Raw genomic sequence first — 25965 nt, forward strand, 5'->3', positions numbered from 1 at the left:
CCCTGCTTTTTAAAGTTTGATAGAAATAACTGTCTGCTCTAGGTATGTTCTTAACCCGCAAGGGTTTTTTTTTTGCCTATTAGTGAATTAATTTAGTTCATTTACTTCAATTAACTTCATAAAAACGGCACTTTAAATGACTCCAAAGCAACACAGCAAAATGCCTCTAGGTTAAACTGCCAGAAGTCAATGAGGCATTGCCAACTGATCACACAGTTCCTAAACAGGCTGCATTACGCCCCAAAGACAAAGTCGAAACTAAATCCCATTTCATGCTGTTTGGATTCCTTTAATATTCAACAGAAAATTAGGTATGTCTTGCAGATTCAGAGGTTTGAAGACAATTCCTTCACAATTGGATTTCAATCACTTAGTAGGAAACCACTCGGTGCATAATATTAAACTCTGCTCCATAGAGCTGAAGCTCATAACAGCTGAATGCAGGTATCAGTCTTCTACTGCAAGGGAAGCTTCCAAACTATATGGGGGGGGAGGGAACAGCCACAGAAAGCTGCAATTTGGAGTGGAGCACTGGCAAGCGGAAGCTATTTGGTTTGATTAATTGATTTTCTTACATTTATTAACATGCTGACTTTCTTCCATCAGTGTACAAGGCTGCTCCCAGGAGTTGGCCAACCAGGCATTGACCAGGCCCAGAGATGCTTAACCCTTTTCTGCCTGGCATTTTCTCACTCACACTCCCTGTCCCCCCCCCCTTGTAAATCTGCTTTTTCATTTGCCAGAGACAAGATGCGAGTTCCCATTTCTCTTCCCTGCCAAGCGGTTAAGCAGCTGGTGGAGCATGGTGGTGGCTCATTTTGCACGGAAAAAATGGCCACAATGCAGAACTGGCTGATCTTCCATGCAGACTGGCAGATTCGCCGTACCTGCTTTTTGTTAATAAATGCAGCATCTTCAAAAGCCAAACTAGTGTCTGGGGAAAGTTATGGGCAACTGCACATAATGTCTCCTTTGGCTTGCAGACGTGGAGACTTGTGTGAATCGATTATCATGTGGCCAACCCTGCTCAGGTTTTTATAGATAGATAGATAGATAGATAGATAGATAGATAGATAGATAGATATGTTTGTGATGTTATAACGTTTAGCCATGCTTTGTTTCTATTGTATTATTTTAGCAATTTTGTGACTCTTCCCTCTGGAAAAAGTCCACGATGCAAGTGCAGAACAAAGCTTTGACATGCAAACACGTCTGCCCTTGCATTGGATCCACTGGCATTTTCTCACTCACACTCCCTGTCCCCCCCCCCTTGTAAATCTGCTTTTTCATTTGCCAGAGACAAGATGCGAGTTCGCATTTCTCTTCCCTGCCAAGCGGTTAAGCAGCTGGTGGAGCATGGTGGTGGCTCATTTTGCACGGAAAAAATGGCCACAATGCAGAACTGGCTGATCTTCCATGCAGACTGGCAGATTCGCCGTACCTGCTTTTTGTTAATAAATGCAGCATCTTCAAAAGCCAAACTAGTGTCTGGGGAAAGTTATGGGCAACTGCACATAATGTCTCCTTTGGCTTGCAGACGTGGAGGCTTGTGTTAATCGATTATCATGTGGCCAACCCTGCTCAGGTTTTTATAGATAGATAGATAGATAGACAGATAGATAGATAGATAGATATGTTTGTGATGTTATAACGTTTAGCCATGCTTTGTTTCTATTGTATTATTTTAGCAATTTTGTGACTCTTCCCTCTGGAAAAAGTCCACGATGCAAGTGCAGAACAAAGCTTTGACATGCAAACACGTCTGCCCTTGCATTGGATCCACTGGATCAGTTGAGGTCTATAGCAAAAAGGGGGGCGCCACTCCAGCCATCTCTGCAAGCGGGACAGAAATGGCTTCCATAGCAGCACCCCCTGAGGCCCAGTTCATACATTCAAGCAATTGGGTAACTGCTCACTTTAGATGATCCATCTGAACAAGACAGGAACCATGGATAAAATTTCACATCTATCCACAGTTCTGTAAGATTCATGTACATTTTCTAAGCTCAGTTTCATGGCATGCAGCTGCCCCTAGGCCCACACTCAAATGTCACGTGATAACATTTGCGAAATGAACTTGTCGCCAGCCACTGCACTTGAGGAACAGAAGCCACAGGCAACCTGCATGTGGAGACAGTAACGGCAGGTGTGTTGTGGCAGCCAAATGTGATGCTTGCTTCACCCTTAGGAATTCAAAGAATCATAGAACAGTAGAGTTGGAAGGGGCCTACAAGGCCATCAAGTCCAACCCCCTGCTCCATGCAGGAATCCAAATCAAAGCATACCCAACAGATGGCTGTCCAGCTGCCTCTTGAAGGCCTCCAGTGTTGGAGAGCCCACTACCTCCCCAGGTAATTGGCTCCACTGTTGTATGGCTCTAACAATTAGGAAGTTTTTCCTGATGTCCAGTCGAAATCTGGCTTCCTGCAGCTTGAGCCCATTATTCCGTGTCCTGCACTCTGGGATGATTGAGAAGAGATCCCGGCCCTCCTCCTTTCATGTACTTGAAGAGTGCTATCATATCTCCCCTCACAGTTCTCACAGTTCTGGGTCCAACTTTTCCCCTGTACCCACCTACCCAGCCAGCCTTCCCAAGACCAAATAAGACTGAATCAAACTCTACAAAACAGATCCCAAAATTAATTGCTGAACATTCCCAGACTTTTGGAGCGGATGGCCACAATGCTGTGGTTGACGAACTTTTACCACTTGCTCTCGTCAGGGCTACGGTGGCCTCACCAACCTTGCTAAACTCTGCCTCCAGCTCTCGGATCTTCAGCAGAAACTCCAGGTGTTCCAGGCGGCTGTTGGATTTGGTCACCAGCGTGTGAACTTCCTCCTCCACCAGATTGTAGAGGGCCAGGGCATGGCCAATGCTATTCCTAACAAAGAGATGTGTAGAAATCAAGCTTAAGCCATCCTTGCATCACTAGGAAAGACAATAATGCTGGGGAAAACAGAAGGGAGTAGAAAAAGAGGAAGACCAAACAAGAGATGGATTGATTCCATAAAGGAAGCCACAGACCTGAATTTACAAGATCTGAACAGGGTGGTTCATGACAGATGTTCTTGGAGGTCACTGGTTCAGAGGGTCGCCATAAGTCATAATCGACTTGAAGGCACATAACAACAACAAGTCATCCTTGCAGTGATCATTTGCTGATCCAGATATGCCTGGCAGGGTGTGGTAGCACATCACAACCGCATTTCTGTTGTCTGTGTGGGGCTGTTTTTGTTTGGTGACCTGGGCTCCTTCTGGGAGGAAGGGCAGGATATAAATTTAATAAGTAAGTAAGTTTTCCTGCTTTGGTTAACCTTGAAATACCAGACTTTGGGGAAATGGATGGGTAGGAATTGATGAACTGACGTGTTGTTGTAAGAGTGTCAGACTAGGGCCCAGGAAGACCAGGGTTCAAATCCCCACTTAGCCACGAAGCTCACTTGGTGGCCTTGGGCTAGTCACCATCTCTCAGCCTAGCCTACCTCACAGGATTGTTGTAAAGATAAAATGGGAAGGGGAGAGAGCCATGTTTTTACCCCACCTCTGTGGAAGATAGGATACAAACGGCATATAAAAAAACTAAAGAGAAGGGTGGGCAGAGGTTGATTGGTTTACTGAGTAAAGGCTCTTTTCACAAGACTCCTAATAGTGACAAGGGACTGGGCTCATGATATTCTTTCCAGCTTTTTTTTCTCAAAGATTGACAGCAAACAAATCTTTTTAAAAATGAGAAGGATCAAATTTAAGGATTCATGCTCCACAACATACATTTAAAGCACATACCGCACACACACAAAGACTCCTGGGAATGGTAGTTTGTTAAGGGTGCTGGGAATGGTAGCTCTGTGATGGGTAAACTACATTTCCCAGGATTCTTGGGGGTGGGGTGGGAATGTGCCTTAAACGTGTGGTGTGTATGCAGCCCAGGCTTCTTCCTTACGCTCCCTTGGTAGACCTGTCATAATTAGCTCCCCAAAACCCAGTTGTTTCTCTTTCTGTTCATTTGCTATGAAACAGCACAAAGTTCAATTACCTGGAAGCCTTCCACCGTTGCTTCTAGCTCCTATCACCAGTGAGAAACCACCAGTCCCTTTTGCTATCTGAAGATGTGCCAAGTGTGGCTCAATTCATATATAACCTTGGCAGCATATGATGGTGGCCAGTCCCCCAATGACCAGTGCCTCCATTGCATCAGTAACACGTGGGCTGTGAACACCCTAGTCACCAGATCAAAGCGTTTCCATTAGCCACACCTGGAGGGGGAATGGGTTGATCTGCCGATCAGTTGCAAATCTCTTTGAAGCTGTATCAGCGGTGTTACTAGGGAGGTGCGGGGGGTGCAGACCGTACCGGGTGACACCATGAGAGAGGGGTGACACCCAGAGCTGCCCCTAGGCACCGCCGCGGGAAGCAGGGCAGGCGGAGAGCTGCCCTGCTGCCGCGCTAACATGTGGAAGGCGTGCGCTGCGGCCGAGCTGGATCTCCCGCACAGCCAGTTAGATCTTATGAGGCCGAGGAAGCACGCAGACCACCCTCCCACAGACAGAGGCCTTTGATCTTGCCCCTCGCCTTCCTTCGGCTGCGCGCTCTGGCCAACGCAGGCGGGGGGGAGGAGGAGGCGGGGGCATTGTTGGGAGCCCGGCCCCTCCTACGGTGGTGGGGAACAGGGGGAGGCTGGAGGCAGTTCCTCGGCTCCAGCGGCCTCAGTGCCGTGGCAAAGGAGGCGATTCGGGGCATGCCAGGGCATGGCAGAGCCAGAGGAGGGGGGCAAGTTGGCCGGGGGCGCCGTCCCCATCGAGATCCGTGTGGCCGCAGCCCCTGATGCCAAGGTGGAGGAGGAGGAGGAGGAGGACGAGGATCGCCGCCGCAGGCGCCTGTGCCTGACTCCGCTAGGCGGTGGCAGCCGCAGCGAAGATGATTCCAGGCGGAGCTACGGAGGTGGCGGTGGGAGATCCAGGTAGGGCGCCCTCTTCCCACCTCATGGTTTGTTCCTTGGCGCGCCCGCTGAACATGCATGCCCTTCGCCATCCCAGAGGAAGCTGCGGGCTCCCACCTCTGGCTCCTGGGTTTGCAAAATAATTCTGTCCACTTGGGTCCCCCTGGGGGAGGGTTGTTTTTTCGCTTGATTGTTCATTCCTTCGGATTAAGTTTGCTTGGAAGAATTGGATGGCTTCTGCGGGCTAGAACCGACCGAGGCAGGTTTGCTTTATTCGCCAGCGTTTACAGCCCAAGCCTACCGATACGTATTTACTAGAGACGGGGGCTTAACCTCCCAAGTGGGACCTTGGCAACAGGTTTTTCTTTTTCCTGGAAAATCTGAATTAAATCGGAGGGGAAATGTGGCCCTGGCATTTTCATGCCAACGAGCTTGTATGGGTGCTGTAAAAGCCTTGCATGCATAAGTAGCACCCATCCTCTCATAAAACAGTTGTCTGGAAGCACCCACTCAGGCATTTCCCCCTCTGCCGTGGGGGCATTTATTTATTTATTTATTTATATTACATGTATTAGTCCTTTCATAACCTGGGTTTTTTTTCTGGGCAAGAATAATTAAAACAGTTTAATTTTTTAAAAAACACAGTCAAAATCCTTTTACAAAAGTGTTAATGTTTACACCGAAGTAGATCCCACAACATTCAGTGGGCTGGTCTCCCTAGAGCTATGTTTCAGGCTGGACCCTTACAGCAGAATCCTATGTATGTTTACACCATGTTCAGTACCACTTACTTTCTAATAAGTGTGCTTAGTGCTGCAGCCTGAAACACACTGGACTAATATGTTGCATTCACTCCACAGTTTGTTTGTTTTTTTACAGCAGAACAGGGGTTTTCTTCTCTCCCATGTCATTTCTCTGTCTCTGCACACCTTTGTAATTAGCTCCACACTAGTTAACGTGAATCTCAATCCACCTCTCCTACTGTTGCTAGAGGTTGGACTAGATTCCCTCGAAGGTCCCTTCAAATTCAAAAATTATATGATTCTCTGAATTTGGGAAATGGAAGATTGTTGGATCTTGTGCTGAGCTTTTGCAAAAAAGAAAAAAAAAGCCAGTGGTAAGGAAAAGCCATAGATGCTCCTTTGCTCTACAAAGCACAGGGTTTTTTCCACAAGCAGAGATTTCCACCCTCTGATGGAGGGGCACTTACCACTGGAGAGCAGGCGGATGACTCAGCGGACCCCTGGCCACAAGGCAAGTAGAATGAGACAGTTTGGAACTGGCACAAAGTACCCAGATTAGGTGAACAGTCACCATTTGATGCATGTATGGCCATGTGCCTGAGACTGTGTTTCATCTTTCATTCACACAGTAGCCAATGCCAATTCAACACACAAAAAGGTCAGTCTCCCTTTGGTGTGGGCCAAATGAGATGCGATGTTAAATGCATCTTTAGCAACCACATCAGGATTCTTGAAAACATTTGTGGTAGGCATGCATGTGTGTGTGTGAAAGAGAGAAAGAGACTCAATCAGGACAACAGCATGCTGAGACGGGAGGCTTAGTCCTTTCCTCCCCCTCATGATCCCCAAAAAATCTCCCCACAAGTGCTATTACACCAATAGTAGCTTCCCTGAAACTTGTGGCAGCGGGAGAGGGAGGTGGAGATATTTGTCAGACCACAGTGGGGGAGCAAAGAGTTAAACCTCCCCTCCCTCTGTGCTGTGGACCTGACAAGTGTCCCGCTCTGCTCACCTGTTATATAGGAATCTGCCTTATAGGGAGTCAGACCACTGATCCGCCTAGCTCAGTATTGTTTGCACTGACTGGCAGCAGCTCTCCCAGCCTGACTTGGAGATGCCAGGGATTGCAGCTGAGATGCTCCTCCACTGAGCCGCAGCCCTTCCCCAGTAAACTCTGTCATGATTGCGAAAGATGCATTTCATATCACGTCCCCATTTGGATCTAGGTGGATGTGAACAGAATGTGGTCCTTTTTAAAAAAAACAAATCCTCTGTATAGCTTTCCTTTGGGGGAAAGCACCCTGTCTCTGGGCGTGAAGATGGCCCATGAAGCACCTCGCCCACCAAGACGTTGTATCTTTCTACACCTGCCCCACTTCCTCATTCCCCTCCTAATCCCCCACCTTTATCCTCTTCCAGTTGCACCATCACCACCATCTCAGCATCTCAGACTTGGCCTTCCCTTCCCTCTGCTGTGCAGAAAAGGGGTTGTTGAGCCACATTGGAATTGTTCACCTGGGCAAAGCTGCCACTAGCTGCATCTCTCCACCAAGGCAGGAGTAGAATCCAAACCCTGGGCACAGAACCCGACTGTCAGGGATGGGGAATCTGTGGCCCTCCAAATGTTACTGGAACGCATCAGCCCCAGCCAGCATGGCCAGTAGTCAGGGATGTTGGGAGGAGGAGCCAGCCCTGCCTGATATTCTGCTGCAACTGATACAGAAAGGAAGGTAGCAATCCCCTTTCTTGCATTACCTGTTGCCGTATTCTCTCTTGGCATAGATGCTGTGAAAACACCCCCTTACATAAAAGAGGGAGACGGTTCTCTGTAAACAGGCACGTGGCAGCCCCCTCTCCCCGGACCGAGGTCTTCGAGGAAGGAGCCTGGTTTGGGGGCCACCCCAAGCCCTCCTCGCCGGGGTGGGAGAGGAAGGCTTCCCTCTTCCCCCCCCCCCCAGGAAAGCAAGGCGGCCAGAGGCCCGCAAGACGGCCAGATGCAGGGGTGACACCATGAGTTACCGCACGGGGTGACACCAACCCTAGTGACGCCACTGAGCTGTATTAAAACAAAAACTCACTCAAGCTGCTCCCACCAGGTTTGACAGTAACAAAGGGGTTTGAGAAGCGTCATGTGCCCCTGTTTTCAGAAGAGAGGTGGAGATGCACTGGAACCGGCAGAACAGGGAGCGTGTCTCTACCCTTGGAGTCTTAATGAATTTGTCCTACAAGAATACCAGTAGTTCTGATGATGGGGCGGGCTGACTCTGGCATGGGAAGACCCCAGATGGTTCAGTGACCCATAAGGAACCTCAGACAGCACGGATGCAGCCTGGGAGCCAACTGTGGTGGAGCGCGACATTACAAAATAGACTTCTCTGGCAATAAGCCCAGTGGAGTCATGCACAGTGGCACAGTGGGGGTCTTGAAAAATGGCCACTAAGCCCAAGACATTTTGCTGCTTGAGGCAAAGGACAAGATGGTGCCTCTGCCCCATCCCTCCCTCCTGAACCCAACTGTATGAGCAGCTGAGTCTTAACTTCAAACATGGGTGATGGAGATGGCTTCCTCCACTACACCGGAAGCAGGAGGCTAATTTTGTCTCATCAGACCCAGTGATGGTACTGGTGAGGCCAGAGCCCTTTGCTTTCATACCGGACATCAGGGGAGAAGCTGAGCCGGGCTGCCTCCTTCCTCAGTCTGGCAAGGGTGGCCCCACCTTCTCTCTGCAAGCTCACCAGCTGTGCATTGCACAAGACTTCCTGCATCAGCTGCCGGTGTCTGTCCACTTGCTGCTCAACTTCCTGTAGGACAATTATTGACGTTAGCGACATTCATGGAGGGGATGTCTGTCAATGGTTATTATTATGTATTTATTAATTTATTAGATTTATAACCCACCCTTCCTCCCAGTGGAAGCCCATATTAGCCATGTGAAAGCTAAATCTCTTCTCATCATCCCAGAGTGCAGGACACAGAATAATGGGGTCAAGTTAGAAGAAGCCAGATTTTGACTGAACATCAGGAAAAACGTTCTGTTAGAGTGGTACGACAATGGAGCCAATGACCTAGGGAGGTGGTGGGCTCTCCAACACTGGAGGCCTTCAAGAGGCAGCTGGGCAGCCACCTGTTGGGGATGCTTTAATCTGGATTCCTGCATGGAACAGGGGGTTGGACTCGATGGGCTCCTTCCAACTCTACTGTTCTATGATTCTATGAAATAAAACTTCCATATCCTGAGGCAGTCTCTCAATTTCCCAGAAGCTTTTGGCTTGCTGTTATAGGAAACAAAACGGAAACAAACTAGACCAGCCTTTGACACCGTGGTGCCCTCCAGATGTTTAAGACTACAACTGGTTAGCCAGGCAGATGGGCGACTAAGAAATCCAATAAATAAATAAACTCCCACTATACCCAGGGAGCCTGGGAATTGTAATCCAAAACATCTGGACAAAGAACCAGTTTGGCAAAAGCTGAACTAGATGGCTGTTTGGGCCCAATCCAGCAGAGCTCAGTTTAGATTATTATGGAAAAATGAAACATTGTTGAATTATTCCACAATGCTGTCTGCTCTGTGCAATGGAGAGCTGCCCTTTGAGGAAAGCTCATTCCTAACTTCCTGGCAAATGACTATATTGCACCCCTATAAAATAGTCTGTGCTATCCAGGGATCCAGCCTGAAGACCAGTAGAACTCTTCAGTGGAATCATTTTAGGGTCAAACTAGATAAGGAAACCCACTGCATCCACACTATGCATTTAAAGCACATCCCACCCCCACCCCCAGAACCCTGGGAACCGTAGTTTACCCCTCACAGAGCTACAAATCCCAGCACCCTTAACAGTGCCCAGGATCCTTGGGGTGGGGTGAACAGAATGTGCTTTAACTGCATGGGTATGCGCAGCCCATGCAAGAAGCTGCAAGCATGGCATTTCATCGAATAGTGGAGTTGGAAGGGGCCTATAAGGCTATCAAGTCCATCTTGTTTGGCTCTTAATTTGATTTGTTTTGAATGTACAGGGTACTCCTTGGGTGGTGGTGTTTTTTTGAAAGCCCCAGACTGCCTGCATGGAGCTCTCAGAGACTTCCACCGCAGGCACTGATCAGATCCGCACTTGCTCTGATTTTATTTATTTATTTATTACATTTCTACCCTGCCTTTCTTTTCATGGTTGAGACCCAAAGCAGCTTACATGTGGTTCCCAGGCGGTCTCCCATCCAGGCACTGACCAGACCTGACCCTGCTTAGCTTCATCAGGGAGCTGGCCTCACGTGCCTTCAGACCAGAGCCTGATTTGACAATGATAATGCCCCAGCTCATCAGACAGTCACAGGAACAGTCCTCTATGATGTGAAGGGAGGCTAGCTCTGCCTTGGAGTCTCTCAACTGCTTAGCAATAGGGAGACAGAAAAGCTAGTTCCCCTGTCCATTCTCACAGACCTCCAGCTGGCCTGTGAGAAGAACGGTGAACCGAAGTCACTCCTGTGGTCCAAAGCATTCTGCGATGTCCAATGTTTAGATAGACTCGTCTGGTCTGACTCAGGAGCAAACCTTCAAAGCAAGAAGCAATGCACAAACCCTGACAGAAAGGAGCTGCTTTGTAGCATCAACACACATGCATCGTGTGACGCACACAGCATCATTTCCTGAGGTCCTCCGGGGGTGTTACCTGCAAGTTCTCCAGCACCTCTCCCTTTTCCAGTTCTTGGGTGGTGCTCTGCAGCAAGTCAGAGGCCTTTCTGAGGTCGCTTAGAAACTGGTGCACCTTCTAAAAGGGGAAACAGAGACAGGCAGCCTGTCAAATAAAATAATCCACAACAAGAAGTTGCAGCACCCGGATAGAGAGAGACCAAGTAGCATGAAAATGTAGTAGACATGGGAAGCGAGCAAGAGAAATCCCAGGGTGGGCAAAGCTGGCGACAGATCATGGTTAGTAGCCCGGCACTCCTCCTAAGACTTGCTCTCTCCCCTGCCCCCCAAAAGTCTGTCTGTTTGAAAACATGTGAACAGAAGGAGCGAACGGATGGGGAAAGACATTCATCTTTGCCATATCAGCCGTTCAGAACTCTCTCTCTCACACACACACACACATACACACACCCCGTGCTGCATGGCAGAGTCTCCCAAGATGCTCTCCATAGTTGCTCGTGCCTCCCAAATTGGTGTCTCCCCTGCTGGACATTTCATAGGGGAAGGACCAAACCTCAGCAGTAGATCTGCTTTGCATGCAGAAGGCCCCAGGTTCAATCCCCGACATCTTAAAGACAGGCCCACGTCTGACACCCTGGAGCGCTGCTGCCAGTCAGTGTAGACAATACTCAGCTAGACAGACCAAGGGTTTGACTCAGCCTAAAGCAGCGCCCTATGCCCCTGTGACGATGCCTAGCTACAGGCTAGTTCCAGCTGCTTTGTTCGTTTTGGAAGAGGGGTTGGGAACCTATATTCCATCGGAGGCCACATTCCTTTGGCAGTAGTCTGATGGGGGCTGCGCGTCAGTGCAGGTAGGTGGCAGCCAGAGCCAGTGGCGAGCAAGTCCAAAGCGAAAAGGCCACTTTCCTCTCTCCCTACCCCCTCGGAGTTCCTCCTTGCTGCCACCTGCCTGACGTTAGGCAGCTTGCCCACCCCCTGACCTAGAGATTGGCATCAACGATCCTGGCATCCATCCGCTGAGGGCGTAGCCGCAGGAGGAAGGGACAGGCACAGATCCCAAGGCCAGGGGTGACTGAGAGCAGCAACGGCAGGGATCAGGACCTGTTTGATTTTTTCTAATTGCTTTTTCTAAAGGCGCGGAGGGCATTCCCCTGCGAACAGCAATAGCCTTTAGCAATAGGTGTGGCGCAATGGAACATGAGAAGACAAAGAACGGAGGAAGTCTGTAACGGCCGTGGCACAATAGACACCTGGAAGTACTGAACCCACTCGCTGTGGCAGTAGGCGAACTGGCCGTCCAAGGCTTCGGTCAGCTGGCTACCGTCCACGTGTCGGCCAAGGGCCTTCAGAGAGCCCAACAGCTCCATCTGCGGGAGAGACGCAGCACTGTCAATATTCTGGCTTGCATTGCTTTTTATTCGTAAAACTAGCCCGTTTCGTCAGACCAAAGCAGCTAATATAAATCCTGAAACATCGAAGTTCTGTATATAAAATATGCACGTTTTAAAAATCACAGAGCAGCACTATCAACCAGTGTGTAACAACAACACATTTACATACACAATATGTGATGAGAGGCCTAGCTGTATGAAGACATCTTTGCTGGTCTCAGGACCATGAGTAGCAGAAACAGAACAGACTATGCAACGTAAACAAATATATATGCACACTTGTGATATTTGCAGAATTTGTTCGTGTTGCGGAAGTTGGCCTTTGCTGGTGTGAAATCTACACACACACACAGCACGGTGTGTCTGTTCAGCCCTTCTTCTTCCTGAAAAGTTGCCCTTTTTCTGTTCAGCTCATTCCCCATCACCCCATTTTAGCCCCAGAAGAAGAGGCCCCGTCTAGTCCTGCATCCTATTCCCACAGTGGCTGGCCAACCAGGTGGGAAGCCTGACAGGAGGGGCTGGGGTGCAGCAGCAGTGGCACTGAGCGCCCTCCCCACGCCTGATTCCTAGCTGGCCGGCGAAGCCCATGAGCCTAGTTAGTGCGAAATGCAGATTAGTTTGGGGTTGTGGGGAGGGAGGAGAGCCTCCTGCCTCTCTTGCAATCCATCACCAGGCCAAGTCGAAACTCGTGCCTCTCTGGGCTCCTTGTCAGACTCGCAGGGGAAATGGAGAGCATTTTTATCATTGGCATCACAGGCAGTTCATCAAGCTCATTAATATTTCATATTATATTAATTAAACCAAGCAGCATTAATAAAAGAACAGTGAAGCCTTTCAAGTGCTGAGTTATTATCTGGATGCCCACGTCCAGCCTGTGGAGCTGTAATTGGGAGAGAGCTCACTCAGCCGCAGGCTGCGGTGGCCCATTAAGGCTCTCTGCTGCACCAACCAGAGTCTGAGTAATTAACTGGCCTGGGAGAGGGCAGGAGCAGAAGTGGGGACAAAGACTCCACTGACTGGGGGGCCAGGGGGTTGGAATGGGAGGCCTGGGCAGGGACCGCAGCCTGGAGGACTCAGGCAAGGAGACCAGCTGGTCTCACCGGTTGGTGGGCAGCTAAAGACATTTTTATTCCATGATACTTTCATCCTGCCAATTGTGAGTCTGTTTTATCTATGTAACTCTAGCTTTTTAAAATGTTCTTCGCCTTTAACTGTAGAGAGCTTTTCACTGCTGCAAACCATCTTGGGGAGTTTTCTTTTAGAGCAGAAAGGCAATATCTATTTAAGGCTTACGTAGCATCCTTTGGGGAAAGGCCATAGCTCAGTCGTAGAGGATCTGCTTTTCATGCAGAAGGTCCTAGGTTCAACCTCCCCAATGGCATCTCCAAGTAGGGCTTGGAGAGTCTCCTTTCTGAAACCCTGGACAGCTGCTGCCAGTCAGTGTTGGCAGTACTGAGCTAGATGGACCAATGGTCTGAGTATAAGGCAGCTTCCTGTGTGATGCTGTTTTTTTGGCAAGGGTCTTCTGCCTTTAACAGATGCCTGACAGAATGCCAGACCACATTGGCCTTGGGGTACACTCAGCAAAACAACCTTTCTCTTCTTATGACAGGCAGAAGCTCAACAGGTGAAGCTTCTTGCGGGATGAAAGTGCAGCAAATGGGGAAAGCTGCAGCTATCGTAACTATTTGCTTGCCACGCAGGCGTGAATGACGGAGGCCAGGCTGAGGTGGCATTTGCTGAGAAAATTGAATTAACAACCCCGAATATCAACTCTGTCGCTCTCATGGTGGAAACGATGTGAGCAGGTGCCATACGGAGAAGAGACTGGAGTCCATCGAAAGAACATGATGCTCTAGGACTCACCTGCAGGCCCGGGACCTTCTCCAGATGTGAGGCTGCCTCCTTCTCTGCCAACAGGAGAACAGCATGGATGCAGCCAGGTGAGGTCCTCTGCAAGAAAGATGGGGAGCCAAGATCAGCATTCAACCAGCCCTTCCCTTCATGACATCCTCGGACTCTGATATTTCCAAAAATCCCACACTTGTGTACTGTGTGAAGAAGAAGAAGCACCTCCTATTGTCTGTCCTGACACTTCCAACATCCAGATTTGTTGGATGTCCCTGGGTTGGGAGAGAAAAACTCTTCCCTATAAAGAGCAGAGGGCCTGTGACAGAAACTGTGTCATCCTCTACCCATTGTCCATTGGGGGGCTTTTTAATGAAATGGTTTGACCCCCACATGAAAAATTCCCCCTCCCGTTTTGGGTGATGTTTTGGGGGTAATGAGAAGAAAGGCAAACTGCTTTCCTCCTTTAAAGCGCCAACTGCATTTTGCATTTTGCGGGATGGGGTGGGGGGCTTGCACGGCATATAAGCACTGCAAAGAAAGTGGGGGGCAGGTCTGATAAATGTTCATTTTTCTGTTTGCCTAGGGAACCGGTGCTCTTTTGGAGAAAGCCTCCTGTGTCCTGCAATAGCATCTTTCTTTGTGAAAAATGAACTGTACAAAAACCCTGCACCTGAACCATGTGGGGAGATGCCCCAGTGACTAAGGGAAAAGGAAAGAATTTGGGTGTATTCTATCCATCTGAATTTTGACCCTTTATCCAGCCCCACAGAATTCTGAGGCCAGTTTCTTTAGGAGTATACTATCTGCTGCAATTGCCTTTTGAGGGTGAATGCTCTGTGAAGCACTCAGGTTTTAGAGGAAATCTCTCACCGAGAGATGTGAAGGCCCGGGGTGTGTGGAGAAGGAAACATTCGGGAGGGGGAAGTGTGGGATTTCTTTTAAATTTTTTTGGGGGGAAAGAGAAATTGGGGAGGGCAGAAAAAACCACCTCCCTCCAATTTTTTTCCAAGCTTTCATATCTCTATTCTCATCATAAAAGAGCCTTTACAAGGAACAACATCAAACAAGGAAGAAGAGACTCTGGGCTGGTTCATATGGCGGGTTACTGTGAGATTGGTGCTACTTGCGTCCCCATTTAATTTGCATGGTTCACATGACATTGCTGGCAATCAGCAGCTATCACACAGTTTACCCCATCAAACCAATCCAATGTCAGTGTGAAAAGGAAAGGAAAAACCACCTCAGGTTCGCTGCTTTCCTCCATGTAGGTGCTTTGCCTCATTTTTTTTTTAGTGGGCGGGCTCTCTTATGCCCCATTGCCAGCTCCCCCTCTCTCTCTGCCACCCACAAAAGCTGTATTTCACTCACTCCCTCTCTATTCAGTTTCATACAGTTTCGTGTCAATTGCACCCCACCCTCTCCCCCTTCAGTCCAGAGAGGCATGCAATTGACAAGAAACAATGAAACTGACAAAAAAACCCTCCCCTTCTCCATTAGCAATAGAGGGAGTAAGCATGTAAAATTAGGGGCGGGGCCACAAGGAAACAGAGATACTAAACCTTTCCAGAGGAACGCCTACTTGGGTAAAAGGAAAACAGCAGATTTGAAGGTAGAAAGTGTGAACCTTGCAAATCTATACCGATGGCAAAAGCTGCATCTTTACTGCAAAGTTCAGCTCCCGTGTGAATAAACCCTCTGTTCCAGATCTCCAGTGAAACTTTTTTATACCTCTCTTTCACCACATGAGGGCACATATTTACGCACATATTTAAGACGCAAACAGGAACCGTTCTTGGAGTTTGTGCCTTTGGGTGGCAAAAGCTCTCAGTGAAAAATCACACACTCCACACAGAATTTCCCCTGGTTTTCCCACCCACCTGAGATTACCTGGACGGATCCCAGGGCAGCAGAGAGGGCGGGAGAGGGAGTCTCTTTTCTGGCATCAATGACTATGGTCAGCCCTGCATCATTCAGCTGCTTCCTGTGGGAAAGAATGAGAAGATGTAGCCAAATTGACTTGGAGTTAGGGAAGGATGCTATTTGCTTAACTAACTCAAGCAGCTAACTCAAAGAAAAGTGGGAGCTGAGTACAGGGGCAAGATGCGGAGAGAGGGTGGGTGTATTCAAGGAGAAGGCTTACAACCTCTCTGCAAACTCTGTGCAAAGAAATCAAAATGAATGCTCACTAAACAGGTTGTCTGAAAACAGCCATAGTTCAAAGGAATGATCTGTGTGACTTGGCTTTTGGCAAGTCACAGTATGAGATGAATGCAGCTTTTATATCTCACAATGCTCATCCATTATCTGATGGATCTCCCTGTGGAGGGAATTCCACAATGGAGGTACCACCACTTCATAAAGGCCCATTTCACATGGAAAGGACTCTCTACTGGTTGTGGTGGCACCTCAAGCAAGAGGTCTGCTGATTATATTAATTAGCGGGGCAGGGAAGTGTTTGGGAGAAGGTGCTTCCTAAGGCAGCCTTCACCAACCCAGTGTCCTCCAGATGTTTTGGACTACAATTCCCATCTGTCGCAGCTAGCATGACGATGGTAGTTGTAGTCCAAATCATCTGGAGAGCACCAAGTTGAGGAAGAGAAGGCTAATTTAGAGGCAGCACAGAGATGGCCAAATGCATCAACCTTGATCATACAGCCCCATGAAAACAAAGAGAAATTGCATTTCAAAACATCTGGAGGTCAGCAAGTATCCCAACCTGCATCATTTAATGATTTAAATGATTTAAAAAGTAGTGCCTTAGATGTAATCCAGGAACAAAATGGCAGCCAGTGAAGTTCATACAGAATGGTCGCTAGTTGAGCCCTGTGTCTTGTTCTGTACAGAAGTGGTGCTGCTGCAGATGAAGTTTCTAAACGATCTCCAAGGGCAGTCCCATATAGTGTTACAGTCAGGATGACTTGCATTTATTGTGATCCCCAAGGATGGTAGGTATTACAGGGGATGAAATGGTTAACAGAGCAAACTATCCAGGCTTTGATTGCAAACGCTACACAGCTGCAGGAATTCGGCTCAATTATGAGCGGCCCATAAAAGGAGGAGGGAGGCTGCAGAGTTGTGTGGGGGAGTGAAGGAGTTATCTGAGAGAGGTGCTATCGTGTATATTTGTATTCCTATGTTTCCTGAGAACTTCATTTGTATGCTGCAAGTAAAGCTTCTTCCTAGCAAAGCTGTGGCAGTCTATCTGGCGTCTTACTTCATTATATTGGGTTACTGGGTTACAAATGCTGCTAACATAGGGTTATGGGCCCAGATTCTAAGCCTGAAAACCCAGATTCTAAGTGAGAAAACCCAGATTCCAAGCTTGAAAGCACAGGGAAGAGAACTGATTTGAAGCCGAAAGTGCAGCCAGTACTGGTAAGCTGCAAGAAAAGGCAAGCACCGCAACTCCTGAAGAGAGAGAGGCAAGGATGGCAATGTCTTTTGCATCTGGAATGCCCCTAGAACGTTTCAGTGACTCTAACTACATTTGTTGGAAAGTTAAGATGCAGATGCTGCTGATCCGTGAGGATTTATGGCATGTCATTGAGGATGAAACGCCGGATGACCGCACAGAGGAATGGCATCGCCAAGACCAGAGGGCAAGAGCCACAATAATACTTGGTGTGCAAGATTCGCAGCTGATAAACGTAAGGCATATGGAAACAGCCAAGGAAGTTTGGGAAGCACTGCAACAAGTACATATTCAAACTACTGCTGGAAGCAAAGTGCTACTCTCAAGGAAGCTGTTCCAGACACGTCTAAAAGAAGGTGTGAGTATGCATGCTCACATACAAACAATACGTAGTCTCTTTGCGCAGCTACAGGATAGAGACGTTATATATTCTGAACAATTACAAGTTTATTTTTTACTATTTTCATTGGACAATTCATATGACGCCATGATTTCAGCGTTGGAAACTATGAGAGACGAAGAATTAACCATGCAGTATGTTTCCTGTAAATTGCTTCAAGAGGCAGAGAGACGGAGTGAAAGCAGTACGCAGCAGCAAGCCGCCGCCTGTCCGTCCAAGACTAAAGACAATGCTAAAGCCTACGCAGTAAGAACATGTTACAGATGTGGATCTACAACTCATCTTCGTAAAGACTGCAAAGTACAAAGAAAAGCAGAGAAAGAAAAAGACTGTACGTCAATACGGGTCGTAACAAACAACATGTGTGAAGAGATAAAGAAAAACAACTCCGTTTGGGTGGTTGACTCGGGAGCAACAACGTTTATCTGTAATACTAAAGAACAGTTTAAAGTGTTAACTTCTGCTTGTGAGAATGTATATTTGGCTGATGGAACGAAAAGAGAGGTACAGGGGAGGGGAATTGTATTTGTAGAATGTTTACAAACTACTTTGACCAATGCGCTATTTGTTCCTCAAATGGAAACAAACATTATGTCCATGTCCGCATTGAACAAAATGAATTATGATGTTATGTTTGCTAAAGGTATATGTACAATAAGTAGAAAAGGGGTAGTGCAAGCTACAGGAAGTTTAAGGAATGCACTATATGTAATAGACATGAACCCTAAAGCCAAAGTCAAGACAGTATTGAATAAACCCATTCATGAAGGGTGTATACATGATTACCATAGAAAATTAGGCCATGCAAGCTATTCTACACTGCAAATGATGCCCAAACACAGTGCAGATATTTGTTACAAAACATGCAAACTGTTTCAAGAATGCTCAGTGTGTAAAGAAATGAAAGCCGAGGCTGCTCCTAAAATTAAAAGCAGTGACTGTAAGGCAAGCAGAGCATTTGAACTACTCAGTATGGATCTGGCAGGCCCATTTCCACAATCTAAAGGAGGGGCAAGATTTTATTTTGTTATAGTGGATCATTATACGAGATATAGTTTTGTCTATCTTTTGAAAACAAAAGCCGAAGCAGAGAACAACCTACGTCATTTCATTAAGTGGGTGGAAACTAAGCATAGAGTTAAGGTGGCACAGCTACATTCAGATAGAGGTGGGGAATTTCTGTCCGGCTCTTTACAGCGGTTCCTTAAGGAAAGAGGCATTAAACACTCTCTTACAGCCAGTTGGTCTCCTCATCAGAATGGAACCGCAGAATGCAGAAACAAAGTTTTACAAAACATAATGCGTTCAATGCTACATGGTTGCAGTTTATCACAAGGGTTTTGGGGCGAAGCTGCAATGTACGCAAACCAAATAATTAACAGGCTTTTCTCCATAGATATAGATATGACACCTTATGAAAAGTTCTATGGCAAGAAACCTAAACACGCACACCTAAGGTCTTTTGGTGAAGTTTGTTGGGTGCGTGTTGTTGAGCATCATAAACCTGGTATATCATGGATTAAAGGACTTATCCTGGGTTATGAACGAATGGCCTACAGGGTATGGGTAGTTAAATCCCACAGAGTGGTCTCAAGCCGGGAGGTAACCAGCAAGAAACATAAACCCACAGAACAGAGGGAACAAGTGGTAACCCCAGAAAAGAGGAAAGACCTAGTAACTTTGTGGGATGGTCATTATGCAGACAAGCTGCAACAAACTTACTCGGAAGTAGAGGGTACCAAACAACCCAAAGTGAAAGAAACAGTTGAGGATTGTAACATAGAGGTTACAGCAATGCCTACCAACCCGCCTACTCCACAAGTAAAACAAGAGGCTGCTGAAATAGGAGAAGGGGATGAGATGGGTCAGACAACAGTTACTGCACTGCGGAGGTCACAGAGAGCTAATCTGGGGAAACCTCCAGATAGATTCAAAATAGCTACAGTACAAACAAACAATAATGAACCTTCAAAGAAATATACTGGGGAGGATGATGATGAATGGACCGCTCAAGATTATGAAATGTGGTTCAAAATGTTGGAAGGGGATAGAGACTGGATGGAACAGCAGGATGTTCTAGTATTGGTCTAAACATGTACAGAATGTAAAGAACACAATATGTGTATGAAATGTAACATGTACTTATGTATGCAACATGTACTGTATAAATACTGGATAAACTGCATCTCTTAGAAATCACCAAGAAATACAAGGGTGGGGAATGTTACAGTCAGGATGACTTGCATTTATTGTGATCCCCAAGGATGGCAGGTATTACAGGGGATGAAATGGTTAACAGAGCAAACTATCCAGGCTCTGATTGCAAACGCTACACAGCTGCAGGAATTCGGCTCAATTATGAGCGGCCCATAAAAGGAGGAGGGAGGCTGCAGAGTTGTGTGGGGGAGTGAAGGAGTTATCTGAGAGAGGTGCTATCGTGTATATTTGTATTCCTATGTTTCCTGAGAACTTTATTTGTATGCTGCAAGTAAAGCTTCTTCCTAGCAAAGCTGTGGCAGTCTGTCTGGCATCTTACTTCATTATATTGGGTTCAGAGCTTGGAAAAGTTTCTTTTTTGAACTACAACTCCCATCAGCCCCAGCCAGCATGGTGCTGGCTGGGGCTGATGGGAGTTGTAGTCCAAAAAAGTAACTTTTCCAAGCTCTGATTGGGTTACTGGGTTACGAATGCTGCTAACATATAGATCATATTGTAGTAATCACATCACTAGGTAGGGCATGCAAGAAAGAACATGCTTCTTGAACAGCAGTCATCAAGGGACCATGATTACACCCAAGCGGTGAGTTTACTGCTTAAGGAGAGTGTGAACCAACCCCAAACTGGCATTAACTCCCACATCCAGACTGTGTCCACCCACTCAACTCTACCTTGTTCAGACTGTCTTTCCACTTATTTGTTTATAACCAGTCCATACAACTTCAGCCAGTTCTTCACAAGGGACCCTGCTACGCGTGATGCCAAAGGAGAGGCATATGCTGATTTGATGGCACTCAACCCCCTACCCCTAAATGACCTCAACTATATCTATCATCCACAAAAGTTAAGATGACTTTTTAAACAGGAAGATCGGTAAACAATTGTTTTGATGGATGTCCATGGAACGAAGTAGATATTCTAAATGTGGAGTCTTTGAATTGAGTGAGCCCATGAAGCCAGAGATCATATTAGTGGACTTGCTATTTACTGAAAGAAGGCTTTATGTTTTGTGCATCTTTACTCATTCAATTGTGGTTTCATTTTAATTGTATATTACTTTGTGTTTGTCACCCATAAAGAAAAGTGGGGGGAAAGTTATTAAAACAGTAAAATAAGAACAACAAATGTCTGAAATGCAGCAAGCATTTTAAATGTGTCATCAGAGTGAAAATTATCCAGAAGGTGGCAGTGGAAATCACCAAAGCATGTATCTAGCTGAAAAGAAATGCATCCATTAGCAATAATGCTAATAGGACAATCAGCTGGTATAGCCTAGTGGGGAAGAGAGCCTGGCTGGGAGTCCAGAGTCTGTGAGTTCAAATCCCCGCTCGTGTCTCCTGGGTGTCAAGATCATCTCCACAGTGAGTGGCTCAGGGGTGACATAAGAACATTAGAAGAGCCTGCTGGATCAGGCCAGTGGCCCATCTAGTCCAGCATCCTGTTCTCACAGTGGCCAACCAGGTGCCTGGGGGAAACCCGCAAGCAGGACCTGAGTGCAAGAACACTCTCCCCTCCTCAGGCTTCCGGCAACTGGTTTTCAGAAACATGCTGCCTCTGACTAGGGTGGCAGAGCACAGCCATCATGGCTAGTAGCCATTGACAGCCCTGTCCTCCATGAATTTGTCTAATCTTCTTTTAAAGCCATCCAAGCTGGTGGCCATTACTGCATCTTGTGGGAGCAAATTCCATAGTTTAACTATGCGCTGAGTAAAGAAGTACTTCCTTTTGTCTGTCCTGAATCTTCCAACCTTCAGCTTCTTTGAATGTCCACGAGTTCTAGTATTATGAGAGAGGGAGAAGAACTTTTCTCTATCCACTTTCTCAATGCCATGCATAATTTTATACACTTCTATCATGTCTCCTCTGACCCGTCTTTTCTCTAAACTAAAAAGCCCCAAATGCTGCAACCTTTCCTCGTAAGGGAGTCGCTTACGGAACGGATAAAGAAGATTATTAGAGACTCTTCTCAGTGGCTAACACACTCCCCTTTCATGCTGATTGGCTCATAGCACGCTGGAGATATAGGGGCCCTGCTCCTAAAAAAGTAAAGGGTGTAAGACCCCCCTGAGCCCCTGGGTGACTACACCTCTGGGATTGCAGGAAACAATCTGTGCATAATTCTCATTGAGGCTCAAGGGAGGATCATTCTGCTAAAGAGGCTGTTGGAGGAAAGAGGCTTACCTAGACATAGTGCGGAAGTAAAGGAGGAGCCGTGCCACTTTCCTGGCCGAACACCAAGGGGCTTGCCATGCTGTTCCACTGGTGCAGATCTGGACTATGGGTCTCCCGAGTTTATCTGCGTTCCCTGTGACACACAGGACAGCCAAGGCAACAAGAAATATGACGAATGCTGATGAAACTCAGTATCTCCACACCCATAATTGTATTCTATAGTCACTTTAGAAAAATATAAAATTGAATTTATTTATTTATGGGTGCATTTAGTCTTTACTGCAAAATGTGATGCTTCGCTTCTGCTTCCCCCTCCGCATTTGCTCCAGCGCTCTTATATGCTCCCTTTGGAGATATCTGGAGAGGGTGCAGCCTTTGGGAAGGCTCCGCCAGGAGGTTCTCAGGTATAAGCCTTCGATACAAATGCAACATTTTCCAGAGGGGTAGCCCTAATAGCCTTTCGCAGCAAATATTGGGCTGTAGTCCACAAACGCTCGTGCCATAACGGACAGAGCAATCCAGCTCATGGGAAGCTAGTGGAAGGGGTGCCGGCGGAGGAGGAGCTGTTGGGAAGCTCCACAGTGTCCATTTCCTGCTCAGGAGCATCCGGGCTGGCAGAACAATGGCTCTGCCGGGAGCTGGACACACAAGCAAAAAAAGAGAAAGCTGGGTCTCACGAATACCCCTACTGGGGAGTAAGCACTTCCATTAGAAACATTTCTTAAGATAGTCCTTTTTCTCGGTGTAACTTTGGCCTGGATTGGGACCCACAGGAGCACTACGAACAGGAGTTGGATGTCACATGAGTCCCCCCCCCAAGCCCCTCCTCTGATACGCCACCGCAATGTCCCATTTGGGGGCCTTCTGGTGGCTTCCGATGACCCCACTTCCACTGGGCTGGGCTTCCCTGGCAGACCCCCAGCTGAGTCTGCAGGGTCCCAGCTCTGCCACTAGGGAGGGGGTTTTGCCGGTGGCGCCCAGCAGAGCCAGGACACCGCTGGCTCAGCCGGGGATCTGCCATATCCAACTCCCCTCAGCCCAGCATAAATATGAGTTGGATTGGAAAGTCCTCATGGAAATTCATCATCATTTTTGTGTGAACTAATATACACATTTGTATGCCATTTTGCCTAATATGCACGTTTTTGCAAAGCAAACTTCCCTAATGTAATGCACATTTGTATGTTATTTTCAATAATACATGCATTTATATGCATATTTTACACCAATATCTGCATTTTTGTACACATTACTTGGCTGGAACACTGCAGTGCAAAATCCAGGGAAGTGTGCAGTTTGAAGGATGGCCGTGTTTCGGTTCACATACTGTGAATGTGAATTTGGTTAAGTTCACCTTCCAATGTGAAGTGAATCAGATTTCTCCCCCATCCCAAGCTGCAAGACACTTTATTGTTTTTGATACAAATGAGAGCTGTGCAAGAGGTCAGTTGTGCGGTTTGTGTGGGAAAACATCCTGGAGATGATACAATTCCTCTGTCATCATTCCACCTCTTTTCAGTACCTGGCAGACACACAATCCCAGAAGACAACAGCTCAGGACTGAGCAGCTCCCAGTGGACGAGCTCCTGTGGGCCAGATCCCAGAGGAAGCGATACTTTGACCAGGGCATCTGTGCCAGATGTGCTCGTGGTGATACTCTCTATGTTCTTAGGAGCTGGAAGTTCTGAAAGCATGTCACCCTGACTGGTACCTGGGCAGAGGGAAAACCTGACAGTTAGAGGAATTGCAGAGATGGACTGTACCAAAAAACCATGATCTAGCCTGGACCCAGATCAAGACTATCCAAGAAGACCTCACAAGCCACTCAATTCCATTGTGTCCCTTAAAAGGCAGAGAGCAGAGGTTCCGTATGCATATAAGCAGGGAGACTAATGTTGCACCAGACCAAAGCACCATCTAGTAAGCTAACCGTGAGTGTGTTGGTTTGTTGTTGGACTGCCTTCAAGTTGATCCTGACTTATGGCGACCCAACGAATAGGGATTTCATGGGAAACGGTATTCAGAGTGGGGTATTTACCATTGCCTCCCTCTGAGGCTAGTCCTCCCCAGCTGGCCAGGGCCTGCTCAGCTTGCCACAGCTGCACAAGCCAGCCCCTTCCTTGTCCGCAGCTGCCAGATGGGGGGCAGCTGGGCTCCTTGGGACTCTGCAGCTTGCCCCCGGCTACACAGGTGGCAGGGCACATAACCCGAGCCACTCCCTGTGGGGTGATCTTTAGCTGGCCCTTGACACCCAGGAGACACGAGTGGGGAGTTGAACTCACAGGCTCTGGACTCCCAGCCAGGCTCTCCTCCCTACTGTGCTATACCAGCTGTGTTGGTTTAGAACGTTGGTATGTTTAAATACAAATGTGCTGATCTTGTAAGGGTGTGTTTGAGTAAACTAAATGATCCCCTCCCCAACTGTAGTTAGACAAAATTATGTTATAAAGGGGGGGGTTGTTTTAATTGTTTTGCTTTTTATTATACTGTGATTAAGGAATGAGCTGATTTGTTTAATCTATTGTATTTAAAAATAAGCTTTTTTCCCTTGTCTTTTCCCTTGAAACCTAGGGAATATTTTGTTTAGTCTCTTATGTATATTATGTTTTTTTCCCTTATGTTTCTTGTACTTAATTTTATATGCAACGTTTATATTATGTTGATACTAAAGAGGATGTTTTGTTCAGTTAATTGCATTTTATTGATGGTTTTTTGTAGCTGATGTTCTGTCTTGTTGTACACTGCTTAGAGTTTTATTTAAATATAAGTGGTATATAAATGGTCTAAATAAATAAATAGTCTAGCATCCTGATTTCATAGTGGTCAAACAGATCCCTCAGTGGGAAACTCACAAAGAGGATCAGAGTGTAACACCATTCTCCCAGCAACTGGTATCCGTACTGTCCCTGCAGCAGAGTTAGAACAAAGCCATCATACCATCAGTAGCCTTCTCCTCCTCCACGGCCAACACAACCAGTGGCTATACTTTGTGGCAGTGAGTTCCAAAAATGAATTTCATGTTGTATGAAAAAGGACTTTCAGAAGTACTGAAGTCTGCATATCAGCATCAGTAACACCAGATGACTCAAACAAGGGTCATGGGGGGGGGGGTAGAGGGGTAATTTCCTTCCCAATCCCAAACTGGCCATTTGGACCCTGAAGGGGGGGGGGCTTTCATTCAAAAGACCTCACAAAATAACTTTTTATCAGGATGCTTGTGCAGACCACCCAATATCCCATTTTAGATTGTAGTACCCTTTGCAAATAAATACAAGAGTTTAAATTGCTTCATGGACTCCATTTCCAAAATCTTCACAACAATTTTGCATGTTGCTATTACCACCAAATTGCAGATGCTGGCTGAGAGAGAGCGGCTTGCCTCTGTCTGCCTTGCGAGTTCATGGCATCGGTCAGATTGGAGCTCCTGAGGGCTTGAAAGCTCTCAATTTCAGTTAGTCACACAACTGACTAACTCACTGCAATGGTCCTTTTTCTGAAGTTACAGAGGGAGAGGGGAGCCCAGACCTTGACCTCTCAGGCAGCAACAACTGCTTTCTTTTACAAAGCGTGCACATGGAATTTGGGGTATGTTCGGAGGAAAACACCATTGATTCCACAGGGGAACATAGTCAAATCAGCCACGCAGTGGAGACTGGTGGCTCCAACGTCTGTGGGGCAGCTCCGTGAAAGTTGGACTAAAACCCAGAGCGGATTCACTGAAATCAGAGCCACCAGCCCACACTGCTGCCATGTAAATTAACTCTGCCATATTCCTGAAGACTTCCTTGTCAAGCTGGGCTTCTGGAGAGGCCACAGCCTGTGCCATGTGGAGCGGATTTTCTCCCCTCGCCCTCCCCAGGTCATGTGTAGTCGTGACAGGAGGAGCCTGCTGCACACTGTGCAGGCTGCAAGATCCAGCAGTGGGTCCTTCTGGAGCACAGGGGCATGCTTCGGCCCACACACCACTGTGTGGCGCCTCCTCCGTTCGCCACACTGCTCCCTTTCCTAAGGACTCCTCTGAGCAAGTTCGGAGAGTTCCGTCCATGCCCGAAAGGCCACAACCTGGCAAGTCTCCCTGCAACCCCCTGCTCCCAATCTCAGCCTGATTCCAAGATTATGGGTATATTAATTGTATGTATATGGTTAAGTGGAATTTCCTCACCAGGGTTCCCCCACATGTGTGAGAACCCTTGA

At 47.3% G+C, this 25965-nt stretch overlaps 1 protein-coding gene across 2 annotated transcripts in view; it reads right to left on the reverse strand.

Annotated features, from left to right (window-relative positions):
- The window catches only part of KIAA1755 (KIAA1755 ortholog), a 50874-nt gene that overhangs the window by 10409 nt on the left and 14500 nt on the right, over positions 1–25965 (reverse strand). For both annotated transcript variants that reach the window (XM_061630769.1, XM_061630768.1), the window contains exons 4-11: positions 23294–23482; positions 21781–21904; positions 15458–15551; positions 13586–13672; positions 11579–11695; positions 10348–10446; positions 8333–8481; positions 2744–2882 (exon numbers count right to left, since the gene is read on the reverse strand). In XM_061630769.1, coding sequence (XP_061486753.1) covers positions 2744–2882; positions 8333–8481; positions 10348–10446; positions 11579–11695; positions 13586–13672; positions 15458–15551; positions 21781–21904; positions 23294–23482 — 998 coding nt within the window. The remainder of the gene's footprint in view (positions 1–2743; positions 2883–8332; positions 8482–10347; positions 10447–11578; positions 11696–13585; positions 13673–15457; positions 15552–21780; positions 21905–23293; positions 23483–25965) is intronic.

The sequence above is a fragment of the Rhineura floridana genome, chromosome 6 (genome assembly GCF_030035675.1).
Source record: "Rhineura floridana isolate rRhiFlo1 chromosome 6, rRhiFlo1.hap2, whole genome shotgun sequence".
Classification (NCBI taxonomy): domain Eukaryota; kingdom Metazoa; phylum Chordata; class Lepidosauria; order Squamata; family Rhineuridae; genus Rhineura; species Rhineura floridana.